Source organism: Sinocyclocheilus anshuiensis, unplaced genomic scaffold (genome assembly GCF_001515605.1).
Source record: "Sinocyclocheilus anshuiensis isolate Anshui unplaced genomic scaffold, SAMN03320099.WGS_v1.1 scaffold2482, whole genome shotgun sequence".
Lineage (NCBI taxonomy): Eukaryota > Metazoa > Chordata > Actinopteri > Cypriniformes > Cyprinidae > Sinocyclocheilus > Sinocyclocheilus anshuiensis.
In genome coordinates, this window is record NW_015555925.1 from 99,529 (window position 1) to 118,855 (window position 19,327).

General features: G+C 35.7%; 1 protein-coding gene across 1 annotated transcript in view; it reads left to right on the forward strand.

The window, feature by feature from the left end:
* Positions 1–14,771: 14,771 nt before the first annotated feature.
* The window catches only part of LOC107675941 (phosphatidylinositol 3-kinase regulatory subunit alpha-like), a 103,641-nt gene continuing 99,085 nt past the window's right edge, over positions 14,772–19,327 (forward strand). The window contains exons 1-2 of the mRNA XM_016470437.1: positions 14,772–15,067; positions 15,381–16,258. Coding sequence (XP_016325923.1) covers positions 15,934–16,258 — 325 coding nt within the window. The 5' untranslated portion in view covers positions 14,772–15,067; positions 15,381–15,933. The remainder of the gene's footprint in view (positions 15,068–15,380; positions 16,259–19,327) is intronic.

Here is a 19,327-nt window from a genome sequence, read left to right on the forward strand (position 1 = left end):
AAACCCCTTCGGCCCACCCTCCTCCCTGTCCCCTAACCTTCTGCCACCATCTCTCTCTGTCTCGTTCTTTTCATTTCCATAAGTGGTATGATGAGGTGGCGGCTGCTGTCAGGATCAGCAATCCCATGTAAATGATGAACGACTTAAACCCTCGACCCCTACAAACACCCTCCCTTCATTCAAAGCCAGCCTCTCTCTCTCTTTCACACACACACACACACACACACACACACGAATGCCTGCAGTCACCTAGTTAAATATTTGATGCGGTTGTCGAGGCAGGTTATGCGGCACAGCGCTGCCTCACGCCACAGATGTAATATTCATAACGCAGACTCCGCTAATGACAATCAGGGCCTTTGAAGTAATGGCGAGACCCAGTACAGACTGTGAGAAAATGCTTCTTATGAAAAAAGAGAGAGAGAGAGAGAGAGGAGGAAGGTGGTGACAAGGGAAAAACATCCCTGGAGCATTACAGCGTGAGCTGAGAGTGTAATTTTCGAATATTAAATGCAAAAGCTGAGCTTTAATGCAAGAACTCCTCTGTGTGATCTCATTACAAACGAACACACATAATACACACAGACTTTTCAACGCACAGAGGCGGCATAAATGTACTTGCACAGCACTTGCAATCGTGGGAAACCATTTATCACATGATTGACGATTGATTGTTGACATGCATGAAGAAAGACATGCCCTGATTGCAATGCTAGGTAGAGATATTAATATCTAAGATATTATGGACAATGACAGTTTTTGTCCTGACTGTTAATATATTCAAAAATACATAAAAAAGGCAATTTGTACAATCCACCTTTTCTATGAGGAACAGGTTTTTCATTTCTGAACAGAAATTTTCTTTGATGCTTCCTTTGGTTAGTTCAGGTTGAAACTAAATGAAAGTAATGAATTAATAATTTGTGATATGGAATGTGGAAAATGTGGGAAATACTTTTAACTCTGAGAAATGTAAAAAACAAATTTCATATAATAATTAAGGTTGTTTGTATTCACAGGTATTGTTACTTGATGTTTATACCACACTTTTAAAAATAAAGGTTCTTTATTGGCATCTATGGCTCCATGAAAAAAAAAAATTATATCCATGCAATCTTTGCATTGTATAAAAGTGTTTTATTTTTTTTAGATTATTAAAATGGTTCTTTTAATAACTGTTCACTGAAAGTTTATTTAAGGAAATCCAAAACGTTTCTTTTACTGTGAAAAAAAAATCCCATTTGGAACCTTTATTTTTAAGAGTGCACCTAATTCATTAAATTAAACCTTTCTTGAAATGGCATAAAAGTTTTCAAACCATAAACCATTATAAATACAAAAGTGCATTTTGAAAATTATTACTTCTTAAAATATTTTCATATGGGTCTGTGATCATTGACCCATATTAAAATACTTTAACAAGTAATAATTAGGTCATTTTACCCATATGGCACATGTTTGCTGTGTTTCACCAACACAAAAGTCTCACAATGGATAGTATTTCAAAGAACTCTTTACTAACCCACTGTTCTTGAACAAAGAAACTATAGGATCTCCCCATAATACATCACTGAAGCAGAGATGGAAGAGAGTTTGCGCTTTTGTGGTGGTCTCCAATGGCTAACTGTACAGCCTCCTTTTATCTTTTTGTCTTTCTCTGAAGTTGAAAAAGCCAAGAAATCTACTGGGTTCCTGCTGCCTATCTCTCTCTCTCTTTCTGCATTCAGCTCTTATCTGTGTCTCAGATAAGTTTTATTGAGAATAAGTGAATGAAATATAACCTCTGCATCTTGGTGGAAATAAATAGTGCAGAACATGTTTGAGAAGGCCTGCTTATCATCAAAGATAATTTTCTTGGATCTCTGAAATGTATAACCACACTCACGCTGGGAGCGGTAGCAGGCCATTATATGAGAGCCTTGCACCACATTCCTCATATTAGGACACAGACCTACTGTTTATTGATGTTTTCTCTCTGCATTACGAACCTTGACATATTTGGATCAGTTTTGCATTTTAATACCTCCGTACCTATTATGGTAGTTGATAAAGTCATTTTGCCGATAACTCAGTTGCTGCAATGCAGCTGTAACAAAATAATTTGTAGTTAAAGAGGTGTATTGAATGTGGAATGCTTTTAAAATAGACAGGACAATTTAGAGTTTCTCAAGGTGATTATTGTAGATCCTTGAGCAAGTAACGCGATAAATCAGAATTAATTGCATTGTGAAAACATCAATACATGGCCAAGATTTAATTTTGTGTTAAGTATAATGTAGTTTGCGGCTTTCCTGGTGTGCCATATCTGATAAAAACCATGAAACAGCATGGGAGATATGTACATATTTCTGCTCTCTTTGCTCTGTTTGTCTTTTGTGTGCTTTTTGGTTGAGTTTGTGTGTATGAGTGGGAAAGAACCTTTCGTTCTGAGCGTTCTTCTCTCTGGGTCCCTCTAGGAGAGGAGAGAGGTTTGTGCAGTGCAGGAGACAAAGGAGACAAAGAGGCTGACTGCAGTGCTTCCTCTGCAGAATTGCACATTATAGTGAAAGCTGGTGAATGCTAGCAGAAACATATGTAATGGACAATGTATGGTCAACTGGTCATTGTTGCAAAATAAACACTAAAGGTGCAGTCAGACTTTGTGCACATTAAATTTCTAGGGACACTACAACAGTCGTAATCAGAATCAGAATCAGAAAGAGCTTTATTGCCAAATATGCTTGTGCATACAAGGAATTTGTTTTAGTGTCACAAGCTTAATATGGCATCACATACTCTGGCTTCTTTAAAAAAAAAAGAATTATACATATAATACATCCAAAATATTAAATTATGTAATCTACTTCATTTTACTGCAATGTACCAATCCTGCAGATTTAGTTATTTTAATTCAGCTAAAAAGCCACACTGATCTTCTGCTTTGGAATGCAGCGTAATTCAAATTTTGCATCTCCTGCATTCACATGCGCATCAATGGAAGGCAACTGAACGAAAAGCATTGTGTGTCTGGTCCTTAACAGTGTGATCAGGGTGTTGTATTACCTTAAATAAGTTTATTTCATGATAATTACCAACTGAATATACATTATCTCACTCAATACATGGTTACCTGAATAAATAAATATGCAGACATGAAATATTAATTTGAGCTGAAACATCTGCTGATCTGTATATCAGCTGAAAACTATGCTAAGAAAAAGACTACATTATAACAAAAACAATTCGAAACAGAAAACAATTGGTAGCCTTTAGCAAAAAGATGAATACTGCAACAATATTAATATACTTAATTCATATATAAATTTAAATGTAAAAAGTTATTTTTGTATTAGTATTTTTGTATTACTTTTTGTTAACATGTTTAGCTAACAGTTCACAATGTTTTCCTCCATTTTAAGTTCTCTCACATTTCTTTTTTCTTTGTTTGCGTGTTCCAGAGTGTATTTTTTAAAATAAATAATTGAATCGTTCACTCACCACTCCTGTGTGTTAGTGATGGGAAAATCGAATAATTTTATTGGTTTGATCTCATTCAGCAAATCTTTATTCAAGTCAGTTCGTTTATTTGAGTTTAATTGAAATGTTATACTTTGATACCAAATTTCCAAAGCACGTTCACATGTGCAATATTCTGAATTAGGAAATCTTTAGAATTCAGCCAAAGGTAAATCACAAAAAAACAACCGCATCTTCTAGTTTGAGTAACACAATGTGAACGAATTGATCATGAACCAACCTTTTATGTTGCCTGGCGTCAGAAATGCTTAATTCTGCCATGCCTTTGTTTGGAACTATTTTCATTGGTGGATCCAAAACAGAGTAACCTGGAATATTTAGTTTGAATGTAAGTTAAGCTACACACTGTTGTCTTCTTGTTGATTGAACTGCCACATAAAAGCAGTATCACACTCACAATTATGCTGTTTTGGGAGTATCAGCACGGCTGTGATTACCTGCTTGTTATCAGCCATTGTAAACCACTGGAATTCTGATATCCTCAGTTCTTTAATCTGCAGTAGCCTCTCATGGAATCTTTGACCGCAGCTCTGTTGTCTGTTAAACAGAGTTTTCCTTGATTTGAAGCAGAAGCAGGGCTAATTGGGATGTGGGCAACAGCCTGTGACATCTCTACTCATTAGCAGCAGCACTGAAGGCAATACCCAACTAGGTCAGAGAGTTCCCTCACTGCAATACACAGGCAGTGAATAGCTGATCAGCTCTGAGACTACACACAGCTCTTCTCCAGCATCACTCTCTCCAGTGATTAGAGCCCCAGTAACCCTCAAGTACATTATATGCCTTGTGGGCACACCCTCGATCAACCTCTGCAAAAGTAGCCCCCCTCTGGAGGAATCCAAGGGCTCATTTGTGGGCCATTTAAAGCCAAGGCAGAAGTATTCCTCAACTACATAAATGTACAGTGCAAGGAAATTTAGCTTTAATGATCAACATTTCCATCGGCGCTATTGCAAAATGGCAGGAGACATGTTTAAATTGTTATTTTATACAGGGGGTTTTGTGCAATTTTAATGAACTTCAGGGAAGCATCATTTGAGATTTGTCGAAAACCGAAGTAGCTGGGGGGAATCTGTCAACGGTTTGACACTGATTATCTCACCAGGGCAATGGTTTATTTATAAAATATATGAGATATTTTAAAAGCTTCATGCTGGTGGTAATAAGGCTTTTTAAAATATGCAAAATAATCACATATTTATTATGTGTACGTTTCTCCTGATCCACGTGTATGATGGAAGAAGCAACTGTGGGAATAACAGATGTAGACACACACACACACAAAACTTGCCGCTGACATGACCAACTGCTCTGTCTACCTTGGGGATGTTATGCTGAAGGTGAGTGACATGAACAACCACTTTTAACAATGCTTTTACACTGGTGTTTTCACATAACTTGGTAGCTTTTGATTAGCCAGAGGCTAATAAGTATTAATGGGAAAGACTCCCCTAGTACTAGCATCTGTTTTCTTCACAGAGCATTTGGGATCTCATTAATAATTAGCTGTTTTGCTTGCAGGGATGTTAGGCGATTCGTTTTAAAGTGAACGTTCACTCCGAAATTAAAATTCTGTTATTGTTTCCTCATGTTATTCCAATCCATTTTTCTTCAGCATAATACAACAGGAGGAAGACATTTCACCTTTTGTTCTCCACAGAAGAAATAAAGAAAGTCATATGGGTTTGGAACGCCATGACGGTGAGTACATTATGACTCACTATTCCATTTAAAAGTTCCCAGTGTTTGAGCTTTTGCTGGGCCGGTCGTAAGTGTGTACATCCAACTTTCCTTCATATGTTCTCTGATAAACACATTTATTTTCTGAAAGTGGTAATCAGAGGTGAGCCAATGCAGAGGACGCCTTCAGTGTCAGCCAGTTGGGATGTAACCAGGCAGCCATCTGTGTCTGTCACAGCTTCATCAGAGCAGAAGGACACTCAACTCTCTTCCCTTTTCTCGTTCTCACAGGTCTGATGAAATTAAACCTGGCTCTCACGTTCTAACAGTTTTAACACTTTGTCCAGTAACTACATAAAAACTTGGATAGCAATAGACAGAGAGGGTAGAAAGGTGAATTTGATTTAAAGCTTTATTGTATGAGTTGTCTGTCTCCTCATCCCAAGGCTTTTCTTTATGTGGTAGTTTTCTATAAGCTAGGTTACATACATGCTTTAAAAGTTTGGAAGATTTTTTAAGTTTTTGAATCCTTTATGCTCACCAAGGCTGCATGTATTTGATCTAAAATACAGTAAAACGGTAATATTGTGGAATATTATTTCAATTTAAAATAACTATTTTCTATTTTAATATAATTTAAACTAATTCATTCCTGTGATGGCGGAGCTTAATTTTTCTTCAGTGACACATGCTCCTTCAGAAATCATTCCACTATATTTGGTGCTCAAGTAACATGTTATTGTAAATGTTGTGCTGCTTAATATGGTTGTTACATTTTTCAGGATTCTTTGATAGAAAGTTCAAAATAACTGCAAATGTTAAAAAAAAAAACAGTTGTAACAATATGAAAGTCTTTACTGTCACTTTTGATAAGTTTAATGCATTGTTGCTTAATAAAAGTATTAATTTCTTCAAAAAAAAATCTTGACCCCAAACTTTTGAATGCTAGTGTATATTTAAAAATAATATTGCAAAAATATATATTTTCTCCCTTTGTGTAGTTTTCTTCTTCTTCTTGTCATGGTATTGTTATTTGGAAATGTAATTAAACAAGAGAGGGAGAAAATACACTGCAGAAACACATGAGAACAAAAGAATAAGGGAAAGGAAAAATAAAAGAGCTGCTCTTGGAGAGTATGTGAGCGAGTGCTGTGCGACAGTGTGCAATCCCACATGATGAGTGCTCCACTTATCACTGCTAATGAGCAGGTTGTGTGAGTGAAGTTCGCTCTCTAGTTGCCAGAATCCGGAGACATGTCTTTCACAAGTGATTATTAATTTACAAGTCAACATGTTAACTCAACAGTAGCAGGTTCTTGATGAATTGGGGCTGAAGTGTTGAATGCCTGGATGAATTCTTGAGAACTCATTAAACAGCTTTGAACTCCTCATGACCTCACCTAAGAACAGTTGAAGTTTTGTTGTTCAGGTTCTCCGAAGGCATACGAAAATAGACACAGACAAAAAAAAAGGTAGATAATATATCAGCCATCGGAAAACTCAAACACAACAACAAAGTAAAATGCAATGCTTTAGGGCCCTAAAAACACAAAACATCTTGGCAGATAAAAAAAAAAAAACAGAAACTGAGAAGCACCTTGATAGGGTGCACCCAAAATAAAATAGAGACAAAACTACACTTTCTGACAGAATGCAAAAAGTGCACAGACATCCCAGAAAAGTTTTACCAAATGAAATAAACATGAAGTTTCGACATAAACTCCTATTAGGGCAATGTAAAGATTGCTTTATTGCTAAAAGTTACTTTTATTGGCAAATTTAGTTTTATTTTTGGTTTCATGTTCACCCTTCTTAATTTGTAATACTCTATAATTAAATAATAATAGTAGTTTATTGTTTAAATATTATTTATTTGTAATTTTTTATTTTTATTTTCTAATTGATTTAAAAAGAATTTTACTAAATGTTTCCCACTTTGTGCCACAAGTGTCTTGCCTGATCAAATACCACCAACAAAATAATAATAGTAATAATATAAATTATCAGTATATTTGATCATAAAGTTGCATTAATTATTATTATTTAGTAGTAGTAGTAGTAGTAGTAGTACTAGTACCTATTCACATGGTTTAGATTTTGTCATCACTGTCCTACTCACGAATAACTTGTATGACTTGTAACTGACTTTTATAAAATGTATTTTGTATCACTTGCTCAGTGGTTTAAAGAAAAAGAAACATCACATGAAAGTAGAACAGAATTTGATCCTCTTTGGTCCTCTTGCATACTAAAGAAAAGCTTTAAAGAAAAACCTCTAGATTAACATGTCATACTCTTGCATTAATAATTGATAAGTTATTTTAAAAAGTTGAAATTGCGAATTTATAATGTCTCAAGGTACCAAATGATGGGTACCCCTTCAACAACCAAACAACAAAGTGCATACTGCTCCTCCTTTGCAAATTTGTTATTTTATTTGTTGAAATTACTAGTTAACTCTGTCGTAATTTCTATGCTGCAAATGCTTTTGCTCTTTATGAAAAATAAAGTGTCCAAAATGCAGAACACCAAATGAAGAGAATGGGAATGTCTTTTGGTAAACTTGGAACCAACATGGAGCACTACAAAATTAACATGTATACTTGATGATAGTCTTGGGGAATAATGGTAACGATGAAAATGAGTATCAATGGTCCAATCAGCAGTCATGTTTTCTACCCGGTGAGGAACCGTGTGTTGTGATGAACACATTTACTAGGTCATGGCGCTGACTCAAAGCCCTAAGGTTCTCTCAGCGCCAGACGAATCCTGTCTGGCCTCTCTCCCACACTGAGAGCACATATGCTCAACATGTGATGATAACACTGACCTTCTGTAGAAAGTGGTGAGGTTACACTTCTCATGCTCCATAGAAATAAGCATGAAATACAAACAAGTCTGTTATTAGCAGTGTTGGGGGTAACGCATTACAAGTAACGCGAGTTACGTAATCAGATTACTTTTTTCAAGTAACTAGTAAAGTAACGCATTACTTTTTAATTTACAAGAGAATATCTGAGTTACTTTTTCAAATAAGTAACGCAAGTTACTTTTTTTTCTCCAATTTATTGATTGACAGCTCTCCTGTCCTCATGTTGAGAGAAATCAGATGTTACTGTAGTTCTAAAATAAATATGAATATGCATTAATTCATCTCACTCACAAAAAAAAAAAACACAGATTCAGTATTCCTCAAAATGAATAAAAATAATGCAACTCAGAATATGACGCGAACCTGCAATAATTAAATGTTAAACAACACAAATATCCTTTATGTATTTAATCCCATTCTATTAACCAATGTCTTTGCTTCTGACCTTCGATGATCCAGTTCAACCATACTAATAAGCAAAATTTACTCTAGACAAACATTTGTGTGTATTTTTTTATTGCTGAAGTGTGTTGAAATTACTTCTTCTGCGTTCTACTGTACAGACGTAAATTGACTTTCCCTTCAGCCTGAGGCTTATTCATTTTACTTTTGGTGTGAAAAGGCTTTTATATTTACCAAAAATAGAACTTTTTTATTTTAAAAGTGTGTTGAAATTACTTCTTCTGCGTTCTACTGTACAGACGTAAATTGACTTTCCCTTCAGCCTGAGGCTTATTCATTTTACTTTTGGTGTGAAAAGGCTTTTATACTTGCCAAAAATATAACATTTTTTATTTTAAAAACAAACAAGCAAGCCCTGTCCAGATTTAAAAAGTAATGTAAAAGTAACGTAATGCATTACTTTCCATAAAAAGTAACTACGTAATTAGTTACTTTTTTATGGAGTAACGCAATATTGTAATGCATTACTTTTAAAAGTAACTTTCCCCAACACTGTTTATTAGATTAGGCAGAATGTTGAAGCTGGAGTTTTGTCTAGGGTTTTTTTTTTTTTTGGACTGCGACAGGTAGCATGTTTACTATTCTCTGATTTTTACACCATAGTGGTGTATGGAGAAAGCTAAATCTGCCATCTACTGTAAAATAATTTTGCAAAAAGTATTCAAAAAATGCCGCTGCTTTTGACTGGTCAACAATGGAGATGATGCTATTAGGAAACAGATGGTGTAGTTCCAACATCAGCCAGCAGCGGTTAACAGGGCCATGCTAACCAGCCAATCCTTGACCTCTACAGTTTAAGAGATCTATTCTGTCATTGCTTTCATTTTCTTCATTCATGTCCTTCATGATCTGTTTTTCTTTTCTGGCTTGTGATGACATAATTGCCTTGCTCTGGCCATCCTCTCTTATACGTTATCCTTGGAGCGGCCAGGCTTGGCAGCAGTCTTCCTTCTCTTTCTGTGACTTTCCTTTCAATTCGTTGCACCTTATAATGTTTATTTTGGTTGGGTAACAGCTCTACAGCTCTTTACAAGTGATGCTGCAGGCGGTAGGTGACCCCTCTTCAGTGCTTTTTGTCCTTTTTTTACAGTCACTCTGTCCTCTAGTCTAATGTCTTTGTCCTTCGACCCATGCCTTTAAACATTTCCTGTTGAAGATGTAAGATGCTCCTGGAGCCTCTTTTATACATGCACAAACATACCTACATGCCTATTTAATAGAATATTTCACTCAAAAATACTCAACCTCATGCTGTTAAAAACCTGTAGGACTGACTTTTTAATTTAATTCTATTTATTTATTTATTTGGAGTGACAATAAAGTGGCCAGCTTTCTTGAAAAATGTCATGAAAGTGATATATACACTACAGGTCTGCAGCCATACAATAGCTTTGAACAGACTGAATTTAAGTCACCATTCACTATTTATGAAACTGTATGCAACTCTCAAATATGACTGATTAATATGATAGTGTTTGGTCCACAAGAGATGACATTGGATGTTATTGACTTCTTTGGTGCCATTTAATTTTTGAGTGCGTCAGAAGCGACAGAATAGTCACATGTATTCTTTGCCATTTTATAGTTATAGAATTTATTTATTTATTTAGTTAGTTAGTTAGTATGTATGTATGTATGTATGTATGTAACATAACAAAACAGGCACCAAAATCTGTAACCCGATAAAAAAAATAAAAAAAAACATTCACAGGATGCAAAGTACAGTTTTACAATAAATGTGCCTTTTACATGGACGTTCTGCATTTGTGAATAGTAATTTATCATTTGCAATTTTTAATATTTCCAGTACTTTTGTCTTCATGCTCAAATAGTTTCTTTCACATTCAGTGTTACAGTATCTTTAATTTCATGTAACTTTAAGGCATAAGGAGTCCTTAGTTATATAAAAAATAAATTATTATTTCCCCTATTCAATAAACTGGGAGAATAAAATGTTACTTGGGTAGTTTTGTATAAAAGATTATGTAAAAATTTTTAGAAAACAGGTAATGTCCTCCCAGAAAATTACCAGTACATTTTCCTTCAACCCTGAAACACAAGGCATTATGTAAATATTCAAAATATCGGTAAAATCGATACTGAAAATTACTTCATATTAACAGTATTAACAGTACACTGGGTCATTTTTTTTTTCTTAGAGTGTAGTTTTATAGTGAAGCAGCTAATACAAGGTATTGCAATATAGGATATGATTCAGAAACCATGTGTGCAACATAGATATATGATATATCATCTCACTGGTCTGCAACACATTAACCGTCATAGCAACCTATGTCAGTATAACCTACAAACACTATCACGCATTCAGATATTTAGCTGTCTGGAAGGCTTGCCCTAAATCCCAACAATTTCAGTACAACTGAATGTTTAGCTACATATATCACATTCTTGATATGTTCACTCATGTTTATAAATGTCAATGTCTACCTATAGTCTGCTCTTACCTGATCCTCTGTAGATACAGAACATAGGTTAAGCCTCTTTGCTTGATTGCCACCTCCTGAAAATCTGCCTGTGCTTCTATTACACACTTCATTGGCTTTTCTTCCATCACCTACACTTGAAGACACATGTTTTTGTGTGATAAGCGAAACAAACATTCCCTACAGTCATTTTACCAAAATTACATTCCCAACATAATATCTGTATTACCTTCTGCTAAACATATGACTGTGTCTATCTCACTATACTTGTCTTATACTAACCATAGGCCACCAGTATGCCCCTGACCTCTGATCGGTGCAATATATCTCCCAAATGTCGACTGGAGGGGGCAGTAAATGGGACAGGCAAGCATCAGCCCTCAGGGCTTTAGGGCCTGCACTGGCTGTCATTATAGACTATGAGATGCAACATTTGCTCTGAAAGTATATGCATTTATATAGACAGTATAGACCTAAAAAAGACAATTGAATGTGAGATCTACATCACCAATATAGAGACCACATCTTTACACCCAACTTAAGTAGGTGGCTTTATTATTGTGGGTGGAGGTTTTCTATGTAATCCAAACCTTTCCTAATGTCTTCATCAGTTATTGAATTCTGTGGCTGGAAGAGTAGGTTCAGTGTTGGTGGGTTTGACAAATGAAAACAGATGTTTTCCTAAAAAAAACAAAAAAAAAAAAACCATCTGGCTTGGTGTGGATAAGTGTTTGCTTTGGTTAGTGAAGGATAGATAGAGCTTTGAAGTCTACAAAAGATACAGGCCTAAACCAATACACTTCAGAAAATGGTGTTGATCTCAGCTTCAGTACTGTTGCATTATCCCTAAATGAAATGCAATTCCATATCTTAGGCATGCTTAAGAAATGCAAATATCCTCCCCTCTACACTCTCTCTCTCTCTCTCTCTCTCTCTATCTCTCTCTCTCTATCTCTCTCTCTCTGTTGGAAGACAGTGTAAGATCTTTATTGACAGTTTTGATTATGCTTAAAGCTTGGAATTTCTGCTTTTCTAAACAATGAGCACTTTTAGAGGAAATAATTTTAATCTTTAATACAAAAAAAAATCAGTTTAGGCCCTTTCGCACCAAGTACAATAACTATAATGATAAAGTTTTAACAAGCATTCTAATTCTATAAAAATAGTCCACACCACAACTATAACAATAATGACACAGAGACACAATGCTGTTGGAATCACTTTCAGAATGATTTTCCCCAGCTGATAAACAATAAAAACATCAACAGCCAATCAGAATTCATCCTCCTTTAAATAACGTGAGCATTTAAAGCGGCAGATGACATACAGTAACTGCAGCATGTGCTTGTAATAAACATAACAATATTGTGTGTTGGTGCAGACACCAATATAGTTATTGCTTTTGGTGGGAACTGGCCTTAACAGTTAAATAAACAAATACGCGGCCAGTTTGTGTATAAAAAGTAAAGTATGGAATTTTCTGCTTTTTTGAAACAATGAACAGCTTCCCTTTTTAATACTAAATCAGTAAGAGCTAAAATAAACCAAATAAATGGCTGCAGTGTGTTTAAAATGTAAATGATTTGATATGACCCTGAATGAATAAATTATATTGTTCAAATATAATATGAGTGGTTCGATTATATCATTTTCCCCTACAGTATAAAATTCAAGTTCATTTCTGGGCTTGAAATTTTGTGGAGACAAGCAGCTGGACCAAAGAACAGCCAGATTGCTGACTGAAGACCTCTATTACCTTCCCAGCTCAGCTGTTAATGATTGAAAAGGAAATGGAGCTTCATGTCACTGAGCGCTGAGGATCTGCTGAAGAGGGCATCTCAGGCTTTAGATGCTGTGAAGGTTAATGCAGAACAAAACAATTTGTCTGTCTTTATGCAAACTGTCATTATGCTATGGGAAGAGAGGCCAGCTGCACATCTTTCAAGTACATTTGAGAGACAACTTGACAGTCAGATTCACAACTGCTATTTTCACCATGTAAATATTTTTCTTGTTCTGATTTGCCACTGACTCAAGTGCATAATAGTAATAAATTATTATTATTATTACTACAACTACTACTACTACTACCACCTGTGAACCATCTCAGTATGCATCAAAGCATGTGCCAGAGACTGTGTGCATGCATTCATTCCCAGATGGGTGCTTTATCTTTTTCATCTATCTTTCCGCACCACAAAACGATTTCTGTCACTCTACATTTGCATAAGGTCTTGGTGTTTACTATTCTATTTTCATGCACTGAGCTTAGGTGTCTTTTGTATCAGAATTACACTTTCAGCCTTATGGCATATGAAATTACCTGCATTATTCAAAAGCACAAAATTAAAAAAATATAGCACCAAGCACCAAGCACCGAGGGTAGACAATGACAAATGAAGCCAAGTTACTCCAATGACTCTGCAATGAAGAGAGGTAGAACGATGAGGTATTCTAAGAAAACAACTGTTTAAAAGATGGATATAGGAGATTATGTGCTAATTTTATGGATGACCATTAGGACCTAAGGCTCCTAGACCCACATTAAAAATATATTTCCCATTTCCATTTCAGATTAAGTTCTTAATCACAATAGTCCTGCTCTGGGTAAGCTTTAAATAAAAGAAATGAAAATCTCATCAATTATAACCTCCGTAGAAGGTTAATTTAAAAGATTGTATGGTTGTTTCCTGGATTGATTTGGATTAACTGACTAAGGTATTGCCCAAGCAATAATACTAATATTAATATATAAGCTCAATATTTTCTACTGTATTAGAGAGATTAATATCTGAAATACTTGAATTATGTACTGAATGTGATAAATGATTTAGCATGAGAACAACATTAAAAACAGAGAAGACTAAGCCTATGAACCGTTTAAGGTTAATTATTTTATAGGTTAGTTGATGATAGATATAAATTACTATTTAGAAACTATATCATTATTCACATTATTTATAATGTGACATAAGTGTCAGTGACAATTTGTCGATTTGTAAAATTTCCATTTGGAAACCAACATGAACACAAATACTAGGCCTACATTTGGAACAATATGATTTATAAAAGATTTGTAAAATGACAAATAGGAATGGCAGACAAATCGAAAGTTTACAAATCGAATTATTTTACAAATCTTTTATAAATCGTATTGTTCCAAATGTAGGCCTAGTATTTGTGTTCATGTTGGTTTCATACATTTTTAAAAAATCTGTAACAGAACATTTTGATTTAATGACTCTTAAAATGTAAAGTGATTAAATAAATCATAAAGTAATAAAATGTGTTCCATTCACCTTAAACACGTTTGTCTCACCCCCCCCCCCCAATAAATAAATACATACATACAAACAAAAATCATGAATATCGTGCTAATACATTTGCCCTAAACCTTTCACAAAAATTAACATTAACATTAAAAATTTAAAAATAAATAAAAATACAATTATTTTAAAAACAAAAAAGGAGTCTTCAACGGTCTTTTCTGTGATATATATATTTTTAGTTTTATTCCTTTATTGTAAAGAATTACCCAAAATGTATATTGCTAGAAATAAAATACAATTAAATTGAATGAAATTAAATAAAATATAACAAAATAATAAAAATAAAATAAAATAATAAATATTATAAAATATTTTATACTGCTTCCTTGGGTCTGTAAGGATAAAAACCCCGGTCTAGAGAAAAGATTATGTTGATGAATGCCTTTAACGTGATCTGCACACGTCAGACGTGCATTATATAACTTGTGAGAATGTGTCTAGGCAGATCAGAAAAGTGCGACGCAACATTTTCACGCTGCAGTGCGTTCTTCATAGCCTGACCGTTACATAAGGACACCCGAGTTCCCAACTTTGTCCCACGGTGTGATAAGCAGACAGCGGAGGCGTGGTCTCTGACGTCACTCGGGCTGAACAGTACTACAGCACTAGTCTGGCTGGATGTCTGACTCAGCCACGCAGGTTATTTGGGAATATATTTTAAACGCATGTTTTAACTAAACAGACCATATAATGCTCGCTCGTTCCTCTTGCTTTGGACAACGCGCATCTTGTATTTTGGGCGGTTTGGGGAAGTGCGACAGGAGGTAAGTTATAGTAAGCAATATCACGCGAGTCGAGTTTCTGCACGCTGTACACAAGTTGGCACTGTCCCAGTCACGCGCTGTAAATCAGACATGTAGTCTACATGTCATTTTGTATTGAATTGCTCAGCGACTGATTAACACAGGTGATGTGATGCTATGCATGCAGTACAATGCTTTTGCATATTAGCTACAATCCAATAATGCAGGCGTTATTTTATTGAAATGCAAAGTTGCTTTTTTAATGCAAGGATTATAATTTCAAGTTGATTTGAGTTAGAATTTGTGAAACTAACTGTAAAATGAATGCTTTCAGGTTTTAAGGTCTTTATCAAGAAGATGAACAAGGCTCTTGCTCTGGCATTTGATAAATAGACTGGCAATGTCTATGTTAATATCTTTCTGACCACACCTGCTAATGGACTGAGAGGTTACTTCAATAAAGGTTTAATTTCTATATGTGGACTAGTGCCAACGCTGCAGAAAAGCCCATCGTCCCGATTCCAGGTCACTGTGTCCCCGAATTTGTGCTACCACTGTCCTGCACCCTCGCCCGTCTGTTCATCCCTTGCTTTATAGGGCAGTTTTTGCTTTCTCTGACCCTGTTTTGTATCTTGCCACAGACTGCTAGAATTCGCTTCAAATAAATTTGTACTTTTTATGTATGGATCAAATCTAGAACTGCGCAATAACAGCCTCTGCCCAACATACGGTACTGTTGGAGTTTTAACCCTTGCAAGAAACCCAGCTGAATGTCAGTAAGCTCTCAGGATTTAACCCAAGAACTTTCCAAGTGAGTTCGCACTCAGGATTCCAGGTCAGTTTTAAACAAGCATCAAACATCACAGAGCTCATGTAAAGAACAAATCATGAGCTCTGACAGTTTCCAGTACCGTGCACTGTTCGAGTACAAGCAGGAGAGGGGTGACGATATCTCCCTGCAGCCTGGAGATCTCCTCACAGTCAGTAAGATGGCACTGCTGACATCCGATTACCAGGAGGGTGATGAGAAGTGCCCAAAAGGCTGGCTGCATGGCACCAATGAACGCACAAAGGAGAAGGGCAACTTCCCCGGCACCTTTGTGGAGTATGTTGGGGTCGTGAGGACGGGCCTTACTTCAGGGAAGCCCTGGCCGAGACCTGTACCACCAACACCTGTAGGGCCCCAGCCCCCAGTGGCCGCTGCTTCAGAGGGTGAGTGTTACCATTATGTTTATTTAACATGCTTTATATAACAATAAATAAATAAATATACAATGATATAAAATTATAAATATAAATTTATAAAACGTATATGTATATGTACTTATATAATTGTAAATTGTACTTAAAAAAAAAAAAAAAAAAGGTTAAAATATCATAATAGAATGAAAAATATTACCACATCTCTATGGCATCCATAATCTTATACCCTCAATATTCAGAGCAGGATGGCTAATTATCTCCTCCCCACATTTGGATTAGGCAGCACAACCCTGTAATAAAACGCTTCACTTGAAATTTGAGGACATTGTGTGCAAATCACAGACTTCAGCTCCCAGTAGTAACATTACTTCCAGTGCTGAAAATAGGGATCTGTCAAGGATTTGTGAATGTCTTTGAGAAAGATATAAGAAATAAGTACTTGCATAAATGGCAATTTTAATTCAAAAAATTCAAAATGTTGTGTTAAGCTCTTTATGGGGCCTGCGTTGCCCCTGTGTTTCTGACTGTGGTACAGTCTGCTTGTGGGGGTGTTCATATGCTAACTAGGTCAGACAGCCAACTCTGGTTGTTCCAAGAGTGCTCTTCTCTCTTACTGTCTAGGGCACATGTCTCTTTTATGGTGAAGGTTTAGGTTGTATTTATACTATTTATGTGTTTTATACACTGTAGATCCTCTTTTAGTGGCTTACTGAGTTCTTTTGTTTCAGCCAAGGCGCAGAGATGGTGATAAACAGCATAGCAAAGCCATTCCTTAGTGTCAGGAGAGGCAAAAACATGCAGTTCTGTTGAATAATTGATCACTGGTGCATTGGATGGCTGACAGTCAGCCAATCATTAGACTCACCCTGTACCAAGAGATTCTTGTGGAACACTGACGAAACACTTACGCTGATTATAGAGAGTTTTATGAGCCTAGCAAATTGTCAAGTTTACAGAATTTATCAAATGGGTCATTTTTTTATTATTATTTTTTTTTTTCAATCAAGCATTACAAAATGGAAGCTTTTGGAACAGTGAAAATGGAACAACAGTCCAGTACTGTGCCAAAGACTTTGAACTTCTTACACTGATGTATTATTTGTACAGGTGCATCTCAATAAATTAGAATGTCGTGGAAAAGTTCATTTATTTCAGTAATTCAACTCAAATTGTGAATATCTTCAGAGTTTGGAAGTGTGGTTGATCTACTTACAGAGTGTAGTTAAACAAAATAAAATTTTAAGCATTGAACATTATTTAGGATTCTGCAATGGATATGGGCAACTGGACCCCTCCCCATGGCCTCTGCTTTGAATGATAATATTAAATAATATTTAAATAATGAATATTATGAATGCATTTAACATTTAAAATGATTTTACATTTAAAACAGACAAAATCTAGCCTGAATTTCAGTTCCCAACACTGCAATCCATTCTCTTCAGTTTTCAATTTAAATTTGTATTATTTTAATTGATGTGAATTTTCCAAAAATGAAAACATAATTTTTTTACAATTTATTTTTTATTTTTATTTTTTATTTATTATTATTATTATTATTTTATTATTTTATTTTTTTGCTCAATCCTTTTAAAGTTTAAATAATTTTTTGGTCAAACATCTTTTCACTATACAGATTTGCTGGTTAGTGTTCACCCAGATGGAACCTTTGGATGAAATGACATATACAAAGTCTGTATACTGTATGTGTGTGTGTGTTTTTTTATCTGCTATGTTCCCATTATTGGATTGTGCTTAACCCATCTGAAAGCATTCTGGTTGTTTTAAGATGCATTAAGTGGCTCTGCATTGGCCTGTTGGACTGCGATTGTGTTAGACAGATATGTCTTAGACAAATGAGACCTTAAACTCAGCCAAGAAGACCCACGTAAGATTGCATTCTTCCTCTGTGAGTATGGGAGCAGCAGTATCCCTGAGTTGAGGGCTAAAACACATGCAGTATAAATATCTAGTATAAATATATAGTTCAGTCATGACACTCTATGATGCAGGCAAATGGGTCTTTAAAGGGTTATGACTACTTTTTCTGAGATTTTAGCAGAGGTGTTTGTGTTGCACATCATAGAAGACAATGTTAGCATCCGATAATTTTAACTGTTGGAGAAAACTGGTTAATTTTAAGCTTTTTTGCACTATTTTCATCTTCCGGGTTTAAAATCTACATTGTGTTGACGTCACAATTTGTGACGTGGCAATGGACTAATAGTACATCAATGACGCTTCGGTGTCTATTAAATTATTCATGAGACTGTGTTCTTATCCTATGAGAAGACGCTTCGCTTAATTATTCACACCAGCATGTGTTGATTTGCTATGACAGACGTTTCAGACTGAGATGACATCGCGCACAATAACTCATGAGAGAAACATTCTTGGATCAAAGAAGAGGCTTTGTTTTTGCTTTCTAATAAGAGTTCGGCACAAACGCGATTCATTCACTTGGTGAGCATAACCGTTTTTACAGCTCTGTGACACAACCCGTCAAAAGGCTTATATAAACGCCACAGAATAAGCCTTAAAGGTTCTCAGAGGTGCAACAGCGCGTTCATATATATGTTTTCGATGCAGAGTGCAAATGGCTGTGCATTTATTTGTGTTTTTAACTCGATGGGAGCGAAATGAAACTGTCAGAATGCTAAGCTGTGTGTGTGTTGTCTGTCTCCCCTCTATCCCCTCCTCCGCTCCGCTGCGCACCACGCCCACTTTTTTAGCATTTTTTAAAACTGTGGTGAGAACTAACCAGTGCTGAAACGGGGGGTTTCATGACCCTTTAATGCAATTTACTAGCTGTCACATAATCACTTCATGGCTCAAGCTGATTGGTCTCCGTTTCATTTTCAGCCAGTGAGCTTTCTTGCTTAACATTTAAATAGTTTGATTCTGTGTTTGCTGTAATAAGATCTTGCAGAACCCTACGCCTCCCCCAGTTCCACCCTATAGTTCTGCTCTGGGTAATTTCATGTATGCTATTTGTGCAGTAACAGTACATGCTCACAGCAGCTTGTCTGAGGATTCATTAGCAGTAGCAAGTCTCTGTAATGCTCTGTAAAGTCTCTG